The 24,373-nt window shown below is 38.0% G+C and overlaps 1 protein-coding gene across 1 annotated transcript in view; it reads right to left on the bottom strand.

Moving 5' to 3' along the window:
- Positions 1–24,373, bottom strand: part of LOC140239751 (uncharacterized) — a 46,749-nt gene that overhangs the window by 10,572 nt on the left and 11,804 nt on the right. Inside the window, exons 2-6 of the mRNA XM_072319572.1 lie at positions 21,112–21,423; positions 18,294–18,602; positions 17,156–17,497; positions 13,454–13,579; positions 12,941–13,015 (exon numbers count right to left, since the gene is read on the bottom strand). Of these exons, the coding sequence (XP_072175673.1) occupies positions 12,941–13,015; positions 13,454–13,579; positions 17,156–17,497; positions 18,294–18,602; positions 21,112–21,423 (1,164 nt within the window). The remainder of the gene's footprint in view (positions 1–12,940; positions 13,016–13,453; positions 13,580–17,155; positions 17,498–18,293; positions 18,603–21,111; positions 21,424–24,373) is intronic.

Below are 24,373 nucleotides of genomic sequence, written 5' to 3'. Positions count from 1 at the left end.
ACATCTAAAGGAATATTTTCTGAATGATGTAATATGACATTCATACGTTTATTTGTAGGCAAGTCACCGATATAAGAGCATCCGATCGCACCTTTTCAGTGCCTCCCAGAGGAATTCTAGATACTCAATGTCTTTCTGAACGTCTTCCTCATTATTTTCTTGCGTGTAGTTCTCAAACATGAGGATTTTGGGCCTGCGCCAATATGCCATGAACCTGCAGACATCCCAACGAACGGCCTTTGCATCAGCATATTCGTTCTTGTTGGTTACAACGATGACCGGAAGATTTAGATCAAAATAAGATGGATCTAAAATAAAATAAGAACAAACAAGCAAACAAACAAAAGCAAACAACGTAACCACGATAAGTCTTGAAAGTTCAAATCACATGGCTGAAAACTGAAACTGACCACGTGTTTAACATTTCCAGCACCAAACAAAAAACAACAATAAAAAAAAAATGCTGGATATCATCTCGAGATTGTTTTCACCACTGCGAATCCATGATAATTAGCATGATATATTCCCTTATGTTGTGTCTCTCGACGGCCTATGCATGTAATTGACAGGGGCCGCGGAACCGGGGGGGGGGGGGGGGGGCTGCAGCCCCCCTCCCCCCCCCCCCCCACACACACACACTTTTGGTTCGTGAAAAAAAAAAGAAAAGAAAAAAGAAAAGTCGGGGGAAAAATCACATCCTCATAAATCTGATTTTCCAAACATTCCACCCTTACATAAAGTTTCCGTCTAAGCACCGGCGTAGCAAAAGTCGGGGGGGGGGGGGGGCGATATGGGCGGTCGCCCCCTCAAGATTCTGAATAATCCTGAGTGCACAAGACTTATCACTTACACTCCGAAAAATCAATAGTTCCCTCATGTACACGGGGAATATCCTCTTTTAATCAACCCTTTCCTCTCTCAGTTCCCCCGATCAATTTGTTTTGATAATTTCCCACATATTCCATCAAATGTGGATATACGAGATATCTAAATTTCAACTTTAAAAAGGCAAAAGCTCCCTCGTGCGTGAAGGAAGGGGATATTATGTAACACTCTCCTACGCGTTCTCCCAGTTCGCCCCCCCCGCACTGTTTATACAAGTAGACTATGGCTACACTTTGAGTTTTCCAAATGTATGCCACAAAATGTGTGCACCAAAATGTTTAACTGCAATCAGGAAATACAGAATCTCTTATCCCCTCCTACATCATCCTGCTATGTCTCCTTCCACACACTTGCACTTGTCTGATTGACGAATTCCAGATATTCCAACAGAAATGTGCGCCAGATTATTGAATTTCAGTTCTAAAAATGAAAAACAAAAACTCCCTCGAATATGGGAGGAGTATCTTGCCACCCTCCCATAGATTTGTCTCCTCTATTGACTTAGTGCACCTTTGGGAATAACAATTTCCGAATTTCCCACAAAAAGTGTGCTTCAGATCGCTTTATTTCAATTCTAAAAAATGCAAAAGCTCCGTCGAGCGGGAGGGGGCATCCCCCTCCCACACTCTCCCATTCTACCTCATTAGACTTTGTACATACACACACATGCGGAATAAGAGCTAAATGCCGTGATTTTGCTTTAAACACTTCCCTGATGAAAAAAAAAAACCTAATTATTTCCATTATTTATTTATTTTTTTTTATTTTTTATTTTTTTTGGGGGGAACGTTCAAGAAAAAAAATATAGTAATATGATATATAAAAAAAAGTATTGCACCAAAAGTTTGCACCAGATCGCTGAATTTCAGGTCTGACAATATAAAATCACCTTCGTGTGGGAGGAGAAACATCCTCGTGTGCTTGCGTTTTCTGTTTGACTGCTTAACAGACAGCGTTCATGAAATTCACTGTTAGAATTAATACAAGAAGTTTATTCAAAAATTCAATGCTACCACTTTATAGGCAATTATTGTTCAATAACAATCCACATAAAAATATCCTGCTACCTTAAACAAGTGGGGCTGTTTCAAGTCGATAAAACACGCAAAAACATGCATCAAATAGCACCATTTACAACATCAAAATGCAAAAAGTTCTCACCGTGGGAGGGGGGACACCCCCTCCCACACCCATCCCCTCTCGTTCGCTCGGCTCGCTCGGCTCGGTCGCTTCACTCCCTCGCATTGTAACGCCCACCCCCGATATATCATATCCTGGCTACGGGGGGAGGGGGCGGGTTTGACCTTGACACCCCCTCCGGGTCCGCAGCCCCCCCCCCCAAACTGAAAAACGTTCCGCGGCCCCTGATTGAGATGCAATATACTGAGTCCTAAGAGACACTGCTCACAGATACTCCAATAAGGGCTTGGGACCTTGAAGAAACACGCACGAAAAAGAATCAAATAAAGCAAAATAGTTCTGGGTGGAAATGGAGAGCTATGGTTAGAGGGAAACAATCGTGTTTAATGTGGTAAAGAGAGGACTCGCACTCTCGACGGGTATTTGTCAACAAATTCATTTGATTGCTGTTTATTCATGACGTTATAAAAGTTGAGGACAATACGAATTGAACATAAATTTCAAATTCTGATATAAAATAATTCATCGATACATCCATATTACAAATCATAATAACCTTACAATATATATTTACAGCACAAAATGAACAAAATAAGGATTGTCCTGCTCATGCTTCGACAACAAATCCTAGAAAGTTTATAGCGACCAAAAACGATGCGAATGATACCAGACTTTAGTTTCCCTTGCTGTCATGTGAGTGGTGAGGGGTGGGTGCTCCAAATCTATAAAAAAAAAAAAAAGCCAAAGTGCTTCCCTGCAAACTGCTTACCCCAACAAAAACAACCATCATCGTTGTTGTTGTTGTTCAGCTAGTGCGGGTGACATTTGATAATCTTAGCTTCACTGCGATTTAAAAAAAAAAAAAATCAACACAAATTTGTTTAGTTTAAGCTCCGAACTTCTTTACACTGTATCTCTTTTCTTCTATCAACTCGTCCCCATTCCGGTATCTCCTTCTTGGTTCTTCAAATTAGTGTCTGTCTTGTTATGTTCCCTTTGTGCAGTCTTTGTCGGCTAAATGATACTGAAAATATTTGCACGATCATGTTTTTTTTTTTCTTTTTAATCTGTGGGAATGTGTTTAATTCATTCAGTTGAAAATGAAGGAACATTCTGAGAAACTATATCGCACAGTGGCCGCTTATCGATAATGGTCTCCTCCATCTGTATAATATTATACCGTAAGACAAAGTATAAGAGCCATATGTGTAAGTATAATATAAGTAATTATATATATTTCTTTTGAGTACTCTAGTCTGTATGTTAATGTGTGAGCATTGTTGATATTATCATAATGATTTGTAAAAGTTGAGAAAAATAAACCCACTGAAATTCAAACTAAAACTGAAACTGTTTGTCGCCTTCCACATTTTGAATAACCTATACATGGCGTCAATTACTACACTGTGAAATCATCGATGACACCTAAATCGTAACGAACTCGGAAAGCACATCATCTATTTACGTAAACGGATAAGGCGTAATACAATGGCTTCGTTAATTTATTTCTTTCGTTACGCAAAATGACGCATCACAGAGGGCCAAAATGTGTTCACGGCATGTCTACTATTGGCACCATGTCAAGACCTTCATGCATCACGTATTAGACATCGCCCTCTACGTTATCCCGACTGAATTGTAAAGACGGAACTCAGATTTGACGTGATAAGTACTCAAGATTCAATATTCAAATTTATTTTCATTTCCATAAAATAAACAATAGTATATTCTGACAATCAGTTTTGATACTGGTGTAAAGCATAGGATTGGATATTATGTCGAATTTTACATTTTTGACATTCATAGTCGGGGCTATGTTTGTATTACATTTAGAGTTGTAACATACAGCGCATCTAAACATTTTTGTATATATATATATATAAACAAAACAAAATAAAAGAAAAACATAAAAATAACACATTTTCACTTTTTCTAACCCTTTCAGGACCATTGATCTAACATAATACAGTTACATAAAAACAAAATGGTAAAGTTACATATTGAATGCTAGGAGTATCTTTGAGGTCATTGTCCCTTACCTCTGAAAGATATTAGACATCTAAAAAAAAAAAAGAAGTTCGTTTTAACACGTGAGTTATAAATATGTGTAAAATATCACGTTCTAAGAAACAGATATTGCAACTTACGTCATAGCAAGATATTGGTATGGACTATTCTTCATGAGGTTTTTGAGGAAACTTTGGTCTCGTCCCAGCGCGCTATGCTCAATCTGGTTTTTTAACATGTTATAATGTTCTATCAAGCCACATGTAATTATCATAATATTGGACCTTTCTTCATGCTACAGACGCTGTAAAGACAAAAAAAAGCGTTCTTCTGCAGCATGTCAAATATCATCGGCAGTATAAAAATAAATAACGTTTTACTCATTGTACGTGTGGAAAGATTTATTTCATTATTATTGGAAAGTAGCTGACTACAGGATGGAAGCTACGGGTAACAGATGAAATTAAAACAGTTGGTGATATCAACTACCTCAATAGAACATGAAATCTTTGTCTATATCATATAATTATGTAATTGAGAAAGGAAGAAAGATAGAGAGAGAGAGTACTATCACTGCAAAAATGCATAGTATACTCTTGCTCACTTTCTGTGTTTTTTTGTGTGTGTTTGAAAAATTTCTGTCGCACATATTCCTTTGCAGGGAATAATCTCTGTATTCTGTTTGCAGCGCATATGAGAAAAAGAAGTATCTAAGTTTGAATGCGACTTAACAACGACTTCTCGCACTGACAGGTCTAACTCCCTCCTTTGCGTTTTTTTTTTTCCATAGACCATTTTTGACTTTTTTTTTATAAATTTCCACATAAAGTTAGCACACGGCGGTCAAGTCAAATTGAACTTGAAATGTCTACAAAGATTATAATCTACAAATTACAACATAAACCACTAGTGTCTGTTTAGGTGTGTATAACACTGAAGAAGGTATACCATTGAGGGTCTTTATTTTGACACTAAAATACTCCTTGCTATAAAATACCAAAAGAAATATCTATACAGAGTAATAACAAATGTGATGGCAGAATTCTGTTCGTCTTGTACCATGCATGTAGAAGGAATTTCAAAACTCAATTTTAAATATTATGTACGTGGTTGTCAAAACTGAAGAAAAAAATACCCATTTGCTCCCCGGTTGGTACAATGCTGTATACCTTTGATTTGATTCATGCTTTAGCAGATTAAGCTGTCTCTCTAGCTTCCGATGCCTAACATTTTGTAAATATTTGAATACTGAAGGAGTTTGGCAATACGAATTTAAGGCATTAGAGAGAGAGAGAGAGAGAGAGAGAGAGAAAGAGAGAGAGAGAGAGAGAGAGAGAGAGAGATCCTTCCTCATGAATTCTAAGATTTATGGCTGATGAGATACAGGAGACTGCGTACTTACCGATATAGTACCCATACCAGTAATAGAAAGAGCCACCTCTCTGGTCATACACCATGCGGCAGAAATCTGCTATTAAACTAATCGCGTCTTCTCCTCTGACTGGTCTGAAATTAAAGTATCAAGGCAGATATATATACAGGTGTATATGCTACTCTTTGGTAGATACTGAGGTCATCGGGTTACTGAGTAAATTGAGTGGATTGGCAACAACAATTCCCTACAGAGTCAGACAGCCCCTCACACACCTGCACACATGCACCGACACACGTATCATTTTTTTTTTTTTATTCTGAGAAATAGAAGGAAAATACATTTGAGATCTGGAAAAAGCTGATTATCCTCTGAAAAGTCGTCTTTACTTGACCTAACGATGGACCCATTCACTCCCATCCCTAGGAATAGATCAACCCAAATTCCTCTTTTACGTTGAATAACGTAAACGTCCCCATTAAAGAATATAAGACCCATAATTTATGTACAACGACTCAAGGTGTGATTTCACGGAGCACGCGAACGATTTGCGAAGGATGCGAATGGCAAAATCCAGCATTCGTATTTTAGTCTGCAAAAGATCGCCAAACGAACGTGAGGGTTCGGAAGCGTCGTCAATTGTTTGCGAATGTCGTTTTCACTTCGGCGAGAATTAAAAAAAAAATATATTATTACAATGTGTGTGTGTGTGTGTGTGTGTGTGTGTGTGTGTGTGTGTGTGTGAATGTTTTAGGACAGCCCAGTGCTGATGCGGATGCAAGTGCAAGTGCAAAATGCAAGTGCGCAGAGCCCCTGCGGACATTTGATTGTGTAGGCAAGACACAAAAAAAGTCAACAGATTCCTACGAGCAAAAGGATTTCTTTCAAGGAGAAGAATCAATATAGCATTATGCCTATGAAACATACAGACAAAACAGGGAGAAGGGTGAGATCCCTCTCCTAGTCCCGCAACCGAACCTCTCTTCCTCTGATGAGGTACAGGTAAAATAATGTCCGGCATTTTCCGGCGTCCAATGAAGAAAGCAGAGCAGAAGGCAGTGGATACTCTGTCAACAGTAACTGGGAAGAAGAGGAAGCAGCCCCTCCGCTCCGAGTAAACTTGTTCTTTTTGTTTTGTTTCGTTCTTTTCAGAAATCACATTAATTCGCGGGATTTTTAATACAGTAGTTGCCATTACGGAGTATATTGTTTTTCAAATGTGACCGCCCAGCTCAAATACGTATGTCAAAGTACTGTACTAAGATCTACGCTGGAACAATTATTTTAACTTATTAGAATTGGACCGTCCTAACCCATTCAAAGGGGACCGGGAATACTGCTATCTGAGCATCTCTCATAGCTTGTATTGGAAGCAATAGGGCAAAGTTAATTTCAGCTGGTGTGATCGACCTCCGTGACGGCTAGCACTTAAATGAGAAAAATCGAAAGCCGGCTTCCAGTTTATAACCTTGTCCTATTTCCTTATCCTTTCCGCGTACCTAACCTGTGTTGTCGGCAAGTCATCCTAATTGTCCTCTTTCATGATTTTTTACCAGTCCTGGTGTAATCTTAGATGTGTCCGCACTGTACGGCTACAATAAGCATTTTCCGGGGTATTTTGCGCTCTTCCTGATAATTCGGAGTACACTCCTAGGAATGTCTGCAGTCAGTCCGCAGTGATTCCTAGGAATGTCCCAAGACAAGCCGATTCCCCACACTTGTCCCAGTATGACGAGGAAAAGATGCCGAAATGACAGAATTTGATTCTGCAACCCTTCCTAGGCTTATCCGCTCCCTAGTGGACGTCAGCCCTAAGGGAACGCTCCTGTACTTCTCAACAAGAGGCTTGCAATACACTTCTTTTTATTACATAAAGGTAAAAGAAGTAGAAGAAGAATCTAATAAAAAAGAGCTACTTCCAGAACCAATACAGTAAAGAAACATTATCTAAATGAGCTACAATGTGAAACGCGTAATGTGTAAAAGACACAATAAATTTGATTGCAGTCCTTGTTGTAAAGGTGGCTTGTGATTGCAAAGTGTTAGGGAAGTCTGCTCGAATTTCTTTATTTTCACTTTTTTCTTGAATTATCAGGGTTGTAAAAATGTGTACATTTCGTCTCCCGGATACGTTGGTCCGGGTGAGTGATCAGGGAGATGAGTGTCTTTTCCACCTCCGTGGTGTCAACTAAATCTGCGTTTCTCGTTAGCAATCGGAAATGGCTGCTTTCGACATTTTCCTGAGATTAAATGGAAAAAATACCATTGCACATAGGCAGCAAAGCCTCCGTACACCGAGTACGTTAACGGCAACCGTCCGGTTTTTTAATAGGTGCGCCAAAAGAAACCATGCTTTGTTCCGTTACAATAGCACTTCCCCATCAATAATTTTGTTACAAAATTAATCTTCAACTGGTGATTTTGTTGCTCTTGATTTTGAGATAAGAATACAATTGTTTAATGACTTTTTGGTGTGCCATAGCAAAAACAAACCGGACAGTTCCCGTCACCTTGCTTGGTGTGAGGAGATGCTTAGAAGGTATTAGCATGCCAGTTACAGTGAAATTTCATTGCGTTTGAATGTTGATATGAATTGATAGATCTAACTCAAGACATAGAACGATTTTATATATTTTTTGAAAATGTTAATGAAAAGTTGCATGATATAAAATGAGCATCTTTACACACATACACCACACACCAACACACACACACAAACACACTTTTTTTCTCTTTATTTTTGTTTGAGTTTTATACATTTCATGAACAGCTGCATCACCGGCTGTTATCACACAACATGTGACAGCTTCATATTGTTCATTATCGTAAAAAGGTGTAATTTGAGGCAATTATGTTATCACTATAAAAGTCTCATTAGCTATCATTGCACAGGCATTAATCTACAACATTTGATATCACATGTCTTTTTTGAATGATTGTAAAAAGGCGTCGTCCTAAGTATTCATCAGTATTACTTCTTTATTTTCTTTTTTCTTGCATTGGGTAGACTGAAGACGAATAGCGGGATATGACATCATTATCTCACCTTACGTGATAACGTATCTAAGTGTGGTGTAAAAAAAAACATGCCAGGAAGAAATCCCATAACGTTCAGGATCAATATCCACCTGTGTTACATTCTCCGATTGTGTTTAATTGATGCTACTCTACTACATTCCGCATTAACATGTAGTGGCATTTCACTTTCAAGCCAATCATTTACAACACTATTTGCCAAGAACGAAGACTGCATAACAGGTAAATACCAGTGGAACATGTGTAACTAGAGAAGCACTCTGAGAGCGCAGACCTCCGCCAAGTAGCTTATTTCAAGCAGTGATCTTGTAAGCAGTTCTTCCATACATCTATATGATTTCTACCGATACGTGTGCCTGCTGAAAGTCGCCCGATTACCCAATATACAGTGATATTGAAGCCTTTTATTACGTCAACTTCCAGCTGCGCGGCGCGCCTCGCCTCAGCAGAAACCAGTGCCGTGGCACTGGCAGAAACTAGAGGACGCACTTTAGTGCGAGTATGAAAACCTCTAAAATGCGCAGCTGAACTCCCTTTTGCATTGACGTTACCAGCCAAAATATCGAAAATCCTTCATAAAATCCATGAAAATTTCCTGAAAACTACCTTAATATAATAATTATTACGTGTTCCTTGTGTCATTTTTTATCTTTCCTGCAAGTTTTATCTAAAATCTCTTAATTCCTTCACAACTTTCTGACTTATTTTGCACGTAGACAAACAAACAGACAAACCGTAATAAACACTTATCCTCATCCCTTGGCGGAGGTAATAAATTTCTCACCTGTGATGATAGACAAAGACGGCGCAATGACATTCCTCTTCCTTTCTCTTGACAGGTGTCGGACCATTAATTCGGAAAGTACCATCTGAAACAAGCAAGGAAGTAATGACTTCATTTCTTAATGTAAGCACTGTTAAAACTCTATTCTTGGTATGTAGTTTTATTATCATAATTGTAAACGATCTAGTGCATTGCTTGAGAGTTCAGAGATGACGACACCTTTAATACGCCTTGTCACTTTTAGAGAAATCTTGTGGAACTGGACTCGAGTGGTAACATATTGAAGTCTTTCTCGTTCTCTCTCTCCTTCTCTCTCTCTCTCTCTTTGAATAGCAAGATTTGTTTTTGAATTGACAGCTTGTTCGCAGTTTGTCCGAAACATCAAAACTGTAAAAAACAAAAAAACAAAAATGATAATGCATGATTAACACCTGATTGAACACATCGTCAAGCCTCTTGGAAAAGGCTCGCAATTCTCGTTCCGTCACTTGATATGATTGTGATTAAAAAGAAATGACCCCATTCACAGCAACGCGGTTATCCTAATACAATATAGATAGAAAAAAATAATATCGACGTTTTGATGATTTAGATTGTTCATAGGCTGTGACAGTGTAGAAAGCATCCACATTGGGACGATGACTGCATGGAAGGTCTAATAGTGGTGATAACTATGTACTCAGTGGTAATTTTCTTTTCTGGGTTACAAGTGAATGATTCATAAATCAATAATTCAGTTTCCTGTTGTAAGTTAACTCACTAAGCCGGTCCTCGAGGCGGTCTAAAGTCTCGGAAGAGAAGTCCGTAATGCCACAAGTCTCGATCAATTCGATTCTCTCAGTTAATATGTGACGGGTATTTCCTCCTGGCTGCTCTGTATACCCTTCATCAGTTATCACGGGATATTTTCCTGTATTTCATCAAAATAAAGAAGAGTATCTGAAAAATAGTAAAAAGTTCGGTAACTCGAATGAAGCTCGTCCTTTCTTCATCTCTCTCTCTCTCTCTCCCTCTCTCTCACTCTCTCTCTCACTCTCTCTCGTTTCTTTGTCTTTATGTTACCCTACTTTTCCAGCAGTCAATCACGTTATGAGTGACATCATGTCTGGCGGAAAGAAAGTACCCCCCTCTCTCTCCCTCTCTTCCTTTTTTTTCTCTCTCTCTTCTTTTTTTTTCTCTCTCTCTCTTCTTCTTTTTTCTCTCCTCTCTCTCTCTCTCTCTCTCTCTCATATATATATATATATACACACACACAAACACACGCGTAATTGCCTACACACGTGCGAGGGATCCTGTATTTCAACAACTGCTTCGGCATCTTAAATTTCATAAGACGCAAACCAAACAAAACCAAACCAAACCAAAAAAGACAGAAATGTATTACAATTTTATCGCCGATGTTCATTAAAAGATACTCTGCGTGCGTTGATTTTGTGTAAAAAATATTTCATAAGTTTCTTTTTTCGCTTCATAAATCATTAACCTTACATCAACAGAAAACACTCAATAGGCGTGATCAGACTAGAAAGATCGAAAAGTTTACGATCGCGAAGTCTTCACGATCTTAAAGTTCTCGATGTTTTGTCAGTGTGAACACGACTTGTGTCTGTCCAAAGAATCATCGATCATTTTGCTATCTCAACACCATTGTCCTATCCCTTTCACACACTGAATATCCATGACTGAATGTCTTGCAAGTTGTCTATTACAAGGTGTCTATTTACTCATTCTGAAGTGACGAATGTGCAAAAAAAAAAAACAAAAACAAAAAACTGAAGCGTTTCATATTTGTCTTGATTTCACACTTTACTTTGCCGTATGCTAGGTTAGTTATGTTTCCCAAATGGGCGCAATAGGGGATTTCCCTACAGTCATTTGTTAATGCGTGAAGAGACCCCCCCCCCCACACACACACACTAAAAAAAAAAAATACACAAACAAAAATCGGGTTACTTCATACTGTTTATATAGATTATTTCTTCCTTTTTGAATAATCACAAAGTATCTTAGGTGACTATACTTGTATACTGGCTGGTGGTATCATGCTACGCGGACGGTAAAAACAACGCTGTTGGGCATTTACCGAATTATTACCACTAAAAGTAATTCCAAAGTTTAAAATCGTCCTCACGTGTAAGGATCTGCACACATATCTTACTACGGTTTAATTGTATTGTACGTCTGCCGCATTTTATAACACGCACTGAAGACAAATGTGTAAAAAGCTGAAAGTGATAGTGATTAATGACGACACTGCGTCTCCAAACGTTCCCATTCCTTTAAAAATCTCTTCAACCATACTGCATTTGAAAGTTAAGTAGGTTGTCTGCGGTCATGATATCAACTATATTTGAAAGAAATTGACTCTTCACGAGTTGGCAAACAAAATAGTATTAAGGAGCTAAAAGCATGTCATATAATTGAGTTATTCGCGATGTACGCTAAAGAGCAGATTGATGGACCAAGTTTGCAATTAATTTTGCCCATTTGCAAATTTGATTGCAGAAAAGTATTTATTACCAATGTACAATGTGTAAGCTATCTATTCGATACCAATATATTGTTGATGTCTCTTCTCAATGAAACGACAGTTCTCATTTAAAATCGAAACACTCACACAAACAAAAGTGATACAATGATTCACATTTACCGTAAAGGGCGGAGATGAGTGAGTTAATGAGAGATGACTTGCCAGCACCAATTTCACCGAATACGCCGATGTTCACCTTCAATCGGGTTTTAAAATGTGTACTATAAAGCGCCATTCCGGGTAAGTAATCCCTTATTTTCCGTCGGAGGTCGTCTCGTTTCTTCTGTAAACTGTTCACTATTAAGAGTAAAAAAGAGATCTTTCCATTGATTATTCAGATTTGTGAGATGATTCAGATTATTCAGATGATAATATTCAGATGATGCCAAGTGTTAGTTGATGTGACGACACATTACCAACTACTTTGTGTGTAGGTTACTGTAATAGTCATGACGTGCATTGGGCATTTTCAGCAATTTATGAATAGACGTGTCAGTTGTATTCTTCAAGGAATATACATTACAACTTAGACATTCCAGTCAGATCAATCATGACACAGGGAAACATTTACAGGGAACGTGATAGCTATATACAATGGTGTGATATAATTATGTGCCTTTGCTTGTATTGGCATTTCACATATGGACACATAAGACACATGCGCCTTTAATTGATATCAAGAGATACCTATGAAAAAAACCAGAAAAAAAAAATCAACAACATTCGGGTCCAATAAAATATTTACTGTTCAAGTGAGATTTTGATGTCCTCATGGCTTATGTCCACGGGCATCCACGGCATCTAAAAAAACCCCATTACTTCTGGTTGGGGTGTACACTCTAAAATATGTATACATTCTAGGAATTCCTCGAAGCGTTGTGGAAGATGAAAATTACTAGCGTATAATTGCAAAGCATTACAGGATACTTCTTAAAATGTTATTATGTTCTTAGCTGCACTTGACATACAGTGTATATATTTTTTCTTAAGCCAAAATTTTACCTTGATGTTAAAGAGGTCATTTTTTTATGGGGGGGGGGGGGTCGGGTGTGGGACATCTTTTATGAAATAAAAAATGAGGGGAACACATTCATATCCTGATAATGTTTCCGAGACTGTTGCGAGACTTTGACTTTCCTCTTTTTGCAATCCAAGATAAGATACAAAATAATGATGCTTTTCGTACTCTGTATCAATTCTTCTTCCGCATCAGATAGCTCAGTTTCGTGTTGTCTCCGCCAGCAGGGATTCCAGCCACATCCTTTGAAACGTAACAACATGAACAACGACAACAGTAAGTAGTAAGAACTATATTCGCGTCTGTACATGTATTTTATACAAACAGTAACGTCTTCATGTGTTTATGCTGATGTGTATGTTGTTTGGATGGAAAACATGATTTTTGTCAATTATTGACGAATGTAATACGCATATAATAGGGTCGTTACTTACGTATGGGATAATTCACTAGATTACATTATTCCTTCTCTCACAGTCCTAAACTCTATGTTATCGAATGAAACTATTCAGCAATTCAGCCATTATCAATAAAATAAAATATTCCATTATCCACATACAACTCTTACAAAGATGAATGACGGTACATTAATTCTTATCTACTCCTTTTATGTACGGGTCAAGGAAATGTTATTCGCTTCTAAATGATTTGCATTGGTTACCAAATAAAACATCTCAACACCTTTTCGCGGTAGGTAGTCCGGATGGTATTTTTGTAGATATTTTCCAACGAGGAGAAATGCGATGACCAGGAAAACAGATATGCCCATGCCAAGTCCAATAGCCAGACCTAAATTGACACTTTTACCTGAAATATGACCGAGATAAAATCAAACACGCGATACACCATTACGTAAATTTGTGAGATATATTCTGTATGTTGAGAGAAGTGTTTAGAATATAACATTTAATTGTCGTTTTCTTTGTTGGTTTTCTTGTTGCAACGCCAAAAAAGAGAATTTAAAGGGGAGTAATTGGACATATATCCCATGTTTCTACTTAGCTTAGGTTTATCATAGTATTGAAAGGAATCATTTTTAAAAAAAAAAAGCATATTTGTGTGGTAGTATTTATTATACAAGACTCAACAAAAGATATGGCCTGCTGGCTCGGGGCCTCTAGAAATAGATATCAGACCTTCATTCTTTACGGATTGATTATGTTTTGATATGTATATTGTGTTTATAATGTTTTTTTTTTTCTCATCCAGAAAATGGAAGGATGACTCACGACCCATAAGTGCTCGATAGCTTCATGCATTTCAGCTGGCTGCCGGGACCAGGGTTGCCAGTTTATTTTACGGCCAAATTCGGCCAAATTATTTTTCTCGCTTCCAAGTTCTATCTATCAAAGAACAGAAGTAAGTATACCTCGACGTTGAATAACATGATAATTACACGATTACGTACCGTCATGGAAAAGTCATTTTTATGTCTTGATTCTCATTCGCATGAGGTGAGAGTCAATTACGGTACGTGGCATTTTAAACCCTTTTCATGCTTTCATCATACTGTTCCTTTCCTGGTTTATGATTATGTCCATATTTATGAAACTATTTAATTTTTAACGTCTTTGCCCTTTCTTTCGTTTTTTTTTTTTTTTAAGACACAGTACGATGTATTCTAAGCATCTCGTATACAATTATTTTTCACAAAAGTATCATGCAGGGCTCGACACTAACGGTGGCCCGGTGGCCCGGTGGCCCGGGGCCACCAAAATTTCAGAAATGAAGAATTTGGTGGCCTGATCGGGCCACCAAAAAAGGTCGGATGTTTGCCTTGGGGCCATCAAAAATAACACTTTGTGGAGCCCTGTATATTGTATTCTTATTCTTTATCATTTGAATATTTTACTAAATGATTATATTTTCAGGCTTTCCTTGATTTTATAGGGCCACCAAAAAATGAAAAGATATTTGATAATTTAGAAAAAAAAAATAGTGTCGAGCCATAAGATTATAGTACCTATCTATACAGTCATAATGCATGTATGTGTGTGTGTTATAGATATCGTTCTCTCCTAAAATAATAGCTCAGAATACACTTATCCCGTTGAGGACGGTTTGATTTTGCTACCACACTCATTTCCTATAGACTCCTGCCCGAGTATTCTCGGGACTCGAACAATAAAATCGAAATCGAAATATCTCTTATATTACTTCTTACTTTGTCGAGAACATTAATCAGTAACGACGGTTTGGCTTATAAAACATATATAATAGGAAAACTCAATATTGACAAGGTTTCCCCATAACCTGATAAAGGTAGAACGATGATTTCTGCGGTAGACGTTTCATTCAAGGAGTCTCCGGTAGCCGTGCACTTGAAAGTCTGCTCCGTGCCGTGTTTGGCTGAAACAGTGATTGTCTCGGACCGTTCGTATGTGTCGCTAGATAGTACTGTCTGTTGCGATAACACGGGATACAGCATCTCTCCAGACTCCTCTGTCCAAAGCATGGATATTTTAGACTTTAATCCACTTACTACGCAAGTAAGGTTGAAGAAAGAAGTCTCAGAGGGTGTTCGATGTGTACACCGGTCTGGATCCAGCTTGCTCTCGTGAACACATTCCTCCATTCCATCGGTTATTATCTTTGCTAGGGGGAAAGTGTGCGTGAATTAATGTAAATTAAAATTCATTTAGTCAGGAAGTACGATAAATTTGTAACAGACCTTATATCTTTCGTATCAAGAGATTTGTATTGGAGCGCTTGTCTAGAACTGAAACAAAAATAACGACAACCGTTATTTCCCCCGACCAGGCTTACAATGCTCTAATAGGCTTATCATGTACTGCAAAGGGGAAGGGGGTGTCAAAACACACGGGCGTTGCAAAAATGACTTTCTATAAGGCAGTGGTTCTACAGCAGAGTATACGTCAAAGCGACTGTAAATCGATAAAACAAACGATATCAACTTTTATTCCATTAACCCCATCCAGGCAAACTGGTGAAATTTTCTGTTTAACGCCATTTATGGATATGTACAGAATATACACTCAAAATGCTTGTAAGATGTGTCTGTCGTCGTTATCTTCGAAAGTAAAAAATAAACCACATGTTTCAAATGTATTTTCTTTGTGTAATATCAAAGTTGGAATTTGAGTGATTACGTGGTGTAAATCATCGCTACCACTCAAAACTTAAATTTGTAATATCGAACATGAACATAATTATCAAACATTAAATTTTATCCAAAGATTCTAAAAGATGTGTCGTGAACCTTCATCAGTAACAACGAAAATCAGGCATGACTCAATCTTTGAAAAACACAAATTTATACAAAGCAACCTGATATAGGCAGGACTGTGATTTCTGTGGTAGACCTTCCATTCAACGAGTCTTCAGCAGCTGTACACTTGAAGGTTTGCTCAGCCCCGAGTTTAGCTGAAACGGTGATTTTCTCGAACCGTTCGTATGTGTCGTTAGATAGTGCTGTCTGTTGCGATAACACGGGATACAGCACCTCGCCCGACTCCTCTGTCCAAAGCATGGATATGTTAGACATGAATCCTCTTACTACGCACGTAAGGTTGAAGGAAGAAGTCCCAGAGGGGGTTTGATGTGTACACAGGTCTGGATTCACCCTGTTTTCGTGAACGCATTCCTCCATTCCATGTGTTATTATCGTTGCTAGTGGGGAAATGTGCGGGAAATAAATGTAAATTAAAATTTGTTTAGTCAGGTGGTACGATATATTTGTAACAGACTTCATGCCTTTCGTATCAAGAGATTTATATTGGAGTAATTGTCTAGAACATGAAACAAATACAACGACAACCACTTTTTTTTTCCTTGACGAGGCTTGCAGCGCTCTATATAATAGGTCTATTATTTACTGCAAGATGGAAGGGGGGGGGGCTGTCAAAACACAGGGGCGTTGCAGAAATGATTATTTATAATGCATTAGTTCTACAGCAGAATACTAGAGTATATGCCAAAGCGACTGTAAATCCATAAAACAACCGACAACAAGGTTTCATTCCCTGAATTCCATCCACGCAAACTGTCGAAGTTTGCTGTTCAACGCTGCCAAGTTGTTTGAGCCCCAAAATTTGCTTTAAAAAATAATACATATTGATATATTGCACAGAAAAGCTACTCAAAATACTTGTAAGGTGTGTTCTATTCCTTATCTTTCAAAGTAGAAAGGAACCACGCGTTTATCATATCATTTGTTTGTGTAATATCGAAGTGGAAATTTGAGTAATTGCGTGGTGGCAATCATCGCTACCACTCAAATTTGTCTTTGAATTACCGAACAATCATTATCAAACATAAGATTTTATTCAAAGATTTTAAAAGACATGTCATGAATCTTCATCAGTAACAACGAAGAAATGGCATGACTCAATCTTCGAAAAACACAAATTTATACAAGGTAACCTGATATAGGCAGAACTGTGATTTCTGTGGTAGACCTTCCATTCACCGAGTCTCCAGTAGCTGTACACTTGAAGGTTTGCTCAGCCCCGAGTTTGGCTGAAACGGTTATTGTCTCAAACCGCTCGTATGTATTGTCAGCGAGAGTTTTTTGTTGCGAAACTACAGAATATAGTTTCTCCCCCGATTCCTCGGTCCACAGCATGGAAATGTTGGGCCTGAATCCACTAACGACACACGAAAGGTTAAAGTAAGACGTTTCGGAAGGAGTTTGGTGTGTACACCGGCTTGGATCTTGTTTGGTCTCTTCAACGCATTCCTCAATTTCATGCGTTAATGCCATCGCTACGAAAGCAAACAAAATAATCTATGTGAAAATCATTCTAATTTCTAGACGACAAAATTTAATGCGTACTGCACTTTTAACAGACTTGACATCTTTCCTAAAAAAGACCTACATATTTGTGCACTCAGTCAAATACGTGTACAACATGAAAAACAAACAGAAAACTAGAAATGTATGGCGACTAGTATGCCTCCACATTAATGCATGGGTCTCCTAATGCCTTGACAATGTGTGCTGACAGTTTCACATAACTTCCAGAAAATATCTTAGGGCATTGCATAGATATGGGGGGGGGGGGGAAATAATTGAATTTTGAGTATTTGGCCCTGACCTTTTGACCTTTGATCGTGAGCCTGTGCATCCCAAACGATAGGCACAACTTCGTCTACTCATACATATGCATGCCAAGTTTCATTAGGGTACCTCAAACGTTTTTTTTTTTTTTTTTTTTAGTTACGCTGTCCACAAATTTGATTACAGATGGAAGGACGGACGGACGGACAGCCGAAAACACAATGCCTCCGGCGATACTTCGTGGCGGAGGCATAAAAACCCACAACCCCCCCCCCCAAAAAAAAGGCAACAAACACCATCCTTTTTTTTCCTGATCAGGTCTGTCACGCGCCTATCAAAGTTCCAAAAATATCAAGTCGTAAAACTTGAATCATATCGATGGTATCTAGAAATATAACTGTTAAAGTATAATGCTGCCATGTTGGTGACCATTACAGGATCGTTGCAGTTACTACATCAATAACAAGTCAGATATAACTTTCGGTAAAAACAAGTACTCACAGCTAACAGTCATAAGGGTGGAATTCTCGAAATTCTCGAAATTCCTTAGCACCACTTGACAGTGATATAGACCCTCATCTGCCACTTCTAAATCAGTAATGATCAAGTTAAAGTTCCTGTCGATGTCGAACCGCGCCGCCATGCTCACGAAATCCCCGTCGTAGAATGCCTTACTCGTCGACAGCTCGGGATTTAACATGCTCTCCTTGACCCAGTATACAGCTAGAGGCTCTTCGTGGAATTCACACGGCAGTCGGATGTCTTCCCCTCTCCAGCCTTGAATGGTCGGCAAGGTGTCTACCGCTGGGGCTAGACGATGCAAAAGTGTATTACATGAATGTGTCATATCGAAGTATGTGAACGTGATCTTCCACTAACTGATGAAGTGCTATCTTTTTATGTAATATATTTTGGGAGCGACTCGGGGTATAGTCATGGATTTAACGGTGTATACAAATAGTGTTTTCTTTTAACATAAATGAAGCTGCCAGTCTCGCATTGGCAAGATGTTTTGAAGATGTGTTACAAGAGGATAAAACTACGATGGTTAAGGAGCGCCAGTTGACAAAGTGATATTGCTAGTTCGTGTGTACAAGAATTCTTTTGGCGTATATGATAATAATATTGGTCGATTTGAAACTGTCTATGTTAAAATTTGATTTGTGTGTGTGTGTGTGTGTGTGTGTGTGTGTGTGTTTCAGCTGTTCCCTGATGTCCTTCCTTCAGTTCTTTGGAAAGGCTCAAGGGCCATAATGATTTCAATTGTTTTTTTTTTCCTCAGCCCGACAGCTTAGGAAGCACATCAGACCTTGTATTATGTGCCTTTTGTTGTTTGAGCATTCAATTGTTTTGCCTTGCTAAAAGCAATCAAATTAATGGTAATTATGATGATAATGATATTAGAATGTATTCTTTCTTACATTGCATATTTCGTTGCACAGTGTTTTGTTCACTCCGTGGGGATAAATCATGGCACTCACAAAATCTTGATTTCGAAGTGTGTGTGTGTGTATATATATATATATATATATGCGCATGCGTACCTGAATAATTTTATGGAAAATAGTAATAAAGAGACATATTACATGCATAAGATGAATTAAGAACTTTGGAGATAGAAGCACTTAGGTTAGGACTTTGTACGATCGTTTCGTATGCAAGGTTCCTGAAGAATGATGACATTGTGAAATTTCTTCCCATAATGTCTTAGGGGTTTGCAGCAAAAGTCACCATGCAAAGACATACTTTGCTTGCTAAGTCTCCTTATTTTGGTCAACTGAAATTCGGATCTTTCAATCAAGCAATCTTTAATACCAAATTAGCGAATTCTGCAGGTTCCAATATGTCGCCCAAATTTTCGTAAATATTGCTATTCCCTTTCCCTAAAAGTGATCCTGCTGACTGTGCTTACTGGAGTTACATGCCTCCTATAAGCACAAAGGATCACATAAGCATTTGATTACATTGCATCTTATTCAAATACATAATATCATTAATAACAAGATAGGAAAAAAAGTGTAAAGAGAGGCATGCACCATAGTCTTCATTCACACCCCATCCTTCTTTCCTTTCTAACGCTTCTATTTATGTTCTCAGCAAATTGGAACACTTTAGTCACTGACAAAATAACGTATCGATATCACCCGATAGGATAAATTACCATTACTACCCATTTACAGGTAGTTGCAATGCGCCTTGGATACATACCTATTGATATCTCTCTGCAACTTACAAGATTCTTCGTTGAACATAAGTGATTGAGGCCAAGCCGTTAATGGCAGGGATTTTAATCATCTAATTTGCTGTAATTATTGTGTTACATGATGTGTTCAATAGACTTTTATAATGCAGGTGTCACACTGTCCTGAAATTGAGAGGAAAGATGGGCACACGATAAAGGAAATGTACAAATTCGACTCTGATCGTATAACCTTTCAGTAATTCGTGAGATCATGTAAGACCATTTTATGAACACCGTTGGAGTTTCTCATGATGCGTCAGCAACTTCATGAGCGGCAGCAAAATCTTTTATCAGAAAAAAAAAAATAGCCAAAGGACTTTTAGAAGATACATTGTGTAGTGAACATTTACCTCTTCGAGTAGCCTTCTAGTGTGGTTCGGGTGTCATCATATGACTTTTTGTAAAACATCGGATATGCTTCGGCTGTTGATTGGATTTAACCAAGGTCAGGAGCAAAATTGAAATTCCATATTCGTTTGGCCATCTTTTGTCAAATATTGGGCAGCATGACGTCATCTTTGCGTAAAACTTTTTTTTTTGTCTCACTTTCGCTTTCCCATGAACGCACCTAAGCATGCAATGCTTTAACGCTGATTTTTCTACAACACGCATTTCCCATAGACATTTGCCCGAGTATACTCGGGACTCGTCCTCATCTGGTTACAACAGATTCGATATGAGATTTACTCCTAAAAGTAAAGTTGTAAATGGATAGTTGATTCTCACTACATTCTGGTTACTTTTGAACACATACAGGACACAATGTTACAATATCATCATGATGTACAAGGGGTCAATTTGATGACCTCCCTCATACAGATCCATTTAATGATTTCTCGATGAGGATCAATACTACGGCCAACTCATGGATTTCCTATGAAGCTCAATATACCAGCGAATCCATTACATGTACTAATGGTATCAATCCCTGTAAACATAATAGGCAATATTTACGTGTTTTTTTTACTTTCTTCACTTTTTTTTTTTTACATTCGGGGTTCACTAATGACATTGTAAATATTTTCCCAGTAGGTCAACCCCGTCCCCATTGTGTTCAGAGGATGAAACAGTACTTACAGATCACTGACAGGAGGGTTGAGTTCGAGAAAACCTCGAAGCTTCCCAATACAAGCTGGCAATGATAGCGGCCCTCATCTTCCACGTGCACGTCGCTGATGACGAGACTGTAGTTCTCGTCGATATTAAACCGTTCACTTTTGCTTGCAAAATTACCATCGAAGAAGGAAGCCTTTCTTGTCTCAAGCGGCTGATTTGAGCTGCTCTTCCTGACCCAGAAGACAGCGAGTGGCTCTTCCTCGAAGTGACATTGCAGTCGAATGTTTCCCCGTGTCCATGTCCGAACGGTGGGGGCAGTGTATACTACTGAAGCTGGATGAAGGGAAAAGAGAAGAGTAATTTGTTTCCTGCTGGGTGCCTTTATATTATATGCCATGCCACAAGGTCTCGAGTACGGTATAAACCGATTAGATATGTATAAATGCACATTCATCAACATAAATGTCAAGTGCCAAGTGTATTACAATGAGGCATTTTGTATTCTTGAATGTTACCTGCTTTTTTCCTTCTTTTATTTTCAAAATTATATCGATGAGTTATCTTTCAAGTACGTTCTCAAGTCCTAGACATAAAAGGTTACCATTTCAAAGCTATTTATTGATATTGAATTTAGAATTCCAAAATAAATACGAATTCCACGCACAGTATAATAGTGTTTTTGAAGTAATGTATACACATAAAAGCACTGCAAGTGTCACCCTACAAACTGTAATGTAGCAAAACGTTCGTATCACAACGAATGAATCAAAAAGATTAATTATATAATCGACATCACTGATGTAACATTTTACTTGCACTCAGCTGAAAAGTGTTGACACTCTTCTTATTGACTGCGATGTCAGCGATGTTAGTAATCTTAAATATCGCAATATTTTATAATGTTCATTTCATGCCCGAAAGGATACGACGTATTCATGGAAATTTATGTAAGGTAAAAAATTAAAACGGAGAAACATAATGATCTGCGTTGTTTCCCCGCATCATAAAAGATATATGCATCTTCATGTCGAGAAGATTGATAGGCTGAAACAGTCCACTTTGATAGTGTACGGCAGTAAAAACAAAAACAACAAACAAACAGACAAACAAAATACAATCGACCACACACACACAACACACACACACACACACACACACACACACACACACACACACTCACACACACACACACACACAAAAAAAAAAAAAAAAAGCGTACACAAATGCAATGCACGGTTGTCATATTTCCGGAGCAACGAACCTTAATATCAAGTTTTCAGAATAATGAACCCTTTTTATTTTCGGGATTACGAGCCTTAATTTTTGAATTAACAGATTTTTCCTTCTCACATTTCTAAATTCGTATTCGGATTGGTGAACCGCTGATTATATCGAACCCCTATTTCTGTGTGTGTGTGGGTGTGTGTGTTATAAAGAAAGAAGAGAGAAAGAGAAAACTCATATTTCATTAGGAAAATGGACGAAACCGTGGAATGAAAGCCGTTCGGAATAATGATCTGTCAGGACACAAAGCACGAATCTTTGTACTCGATGCAACAAATATTCGTATAGACAAATCCTATTTCATTTTATAGGATTAACAATTATCCAGATCTACCGGAGTTAGTCTTTTAAAAAGACTGAAATTAAAGGTGAAATCAAGTCCAAGTATAAATTAGTCTGACAAGAAACAGTAAAAAAAGAGTTCAACGATAAAATTTTGATCGAAATCCGATGAAAAATAAGGAAGTTATGACATTTTGAAGTTTCGCAAATTTTGGAGGAAACAGTATCTTGAACGGTCCATATAGTGAATATGCATATCGCAAAATGAGCATGTCATCCCGTTACAACTTTAATACCACGATATAGTTTGTTCATAAAATTGTGAAATTTCCACGTTTTCATTCAAAAGCAATCATGCCCGAGGCACAAATCCTCATATGTCCAACTGATCACTATTCTGAAGTTATTCAACCAGGAATAACATCATGTTTCATACTTTAATGTCAGAAATATTGAATTTTCTTCTTTTTGTTTTACACAACCAGATTGAATGGAAAACTGTGAGGTTATGACATGGTCAGCTCACTCATTTGCATGTACATACCCACTGTACAAGAACTGTCTTGCACAAAATTAGGAAAACTTCTAAATTTCGTAGCTTCCTTATTTTTCATCAGATTTCAGTCAAGTTTTTACAACTGAACTCGCGAGATTTTACTCTTTGCATCAAACGAACTTATTCTTGAACTGGATTTACCCTTAAAGGATCGCCCCCGTCATAATCCTTTTTTTTTTTCCCTCCTAATGTGAAAATCCTGAAGGTATGCGGTATCAGAGCATAAGGTATTTCATCCCAACTTCTTGATGGAAGATGATCGAAACGCCGACGATACAATTGGGAAACGGAAGCAGGTATCAGTTTTTGAACATAAACGTGACATATTTCTATTTTCTCGAATGATTATAGATAAAACAAAACGGTACAACAGTTATGATTATATTGTGATATTGTCGTCATAGATATATTCATCATAATAAATCACTGCTAAATGAGCGACCCCCCCCCCAAAAAAAAAAAAACAACAACAACAACGAAATAAAAACTGTCAAACACACGCACATACAAATATAATAAATCATGCCACAGCGGAGTGATTATTATAAAAAAAAAAATGTTTCTTCCTTCTATCGCCTGATGTCCACACAATATAGAATGTGGTGGTGCATAAAAGTAGGGGTTGTAAAAAAAACATGTAATTTAACTTTTGTACTTTACATAAACAGAACTTCGCGTTTGTTTATTTTTTTTTTCTCGTATGAGCCATGTGTATGTGTGTGTGTGTTGATGTGGCATAACTCAGCAGATTACCATAGCAGCTTCGAAGGCGATATGAGGAGCCCCCCTCCCCCATTCAGAAGAAACACATCCAAGCCGGACAATTTACCCCCGAATACTAATCTACACCTTCCATTCTCATCGACAGGCACATGAATATCAAAGTCCGTTACAATACCACGAGATACGTTGAGACATCAATATCGTTTGCCATAATTGAGTGCCTTGGACCGATGAATACAGTTGGCAAGAGCAGATATAGAATGTTGACATTAATGTTCATATAACGAACAGACGTTCAGGGCAAGTAGACGCCTTCTTACATGTCTTATCACATTACTTATCAATGGACCGAAGATCAATTTTCTTTCATAATCGTAAATCATCTATTCCATTTATAGATTTTCTCTAAAGTTACTTATGTTTGTGTTACCCATGTCT

This window comes from Diadema setosum, chromosome 16 (assembly GCF_964275005.1).
Source record: "Diadema setosum chromosome 16, eeDiaSeto1, whole genome shotgun sequence".
Taxonomy (NCBI): Eukaryota; Metazoa; Echinodermata; class Echinoidea; order Diadematoida; family Diadematidae; genus Diadema; species Diadema setosum.
The sequence above is the reverse complement of the archived record's forward strand: the minus strand, read 5'-3'. Positions and strand labels throughout refer to the sequence as shown.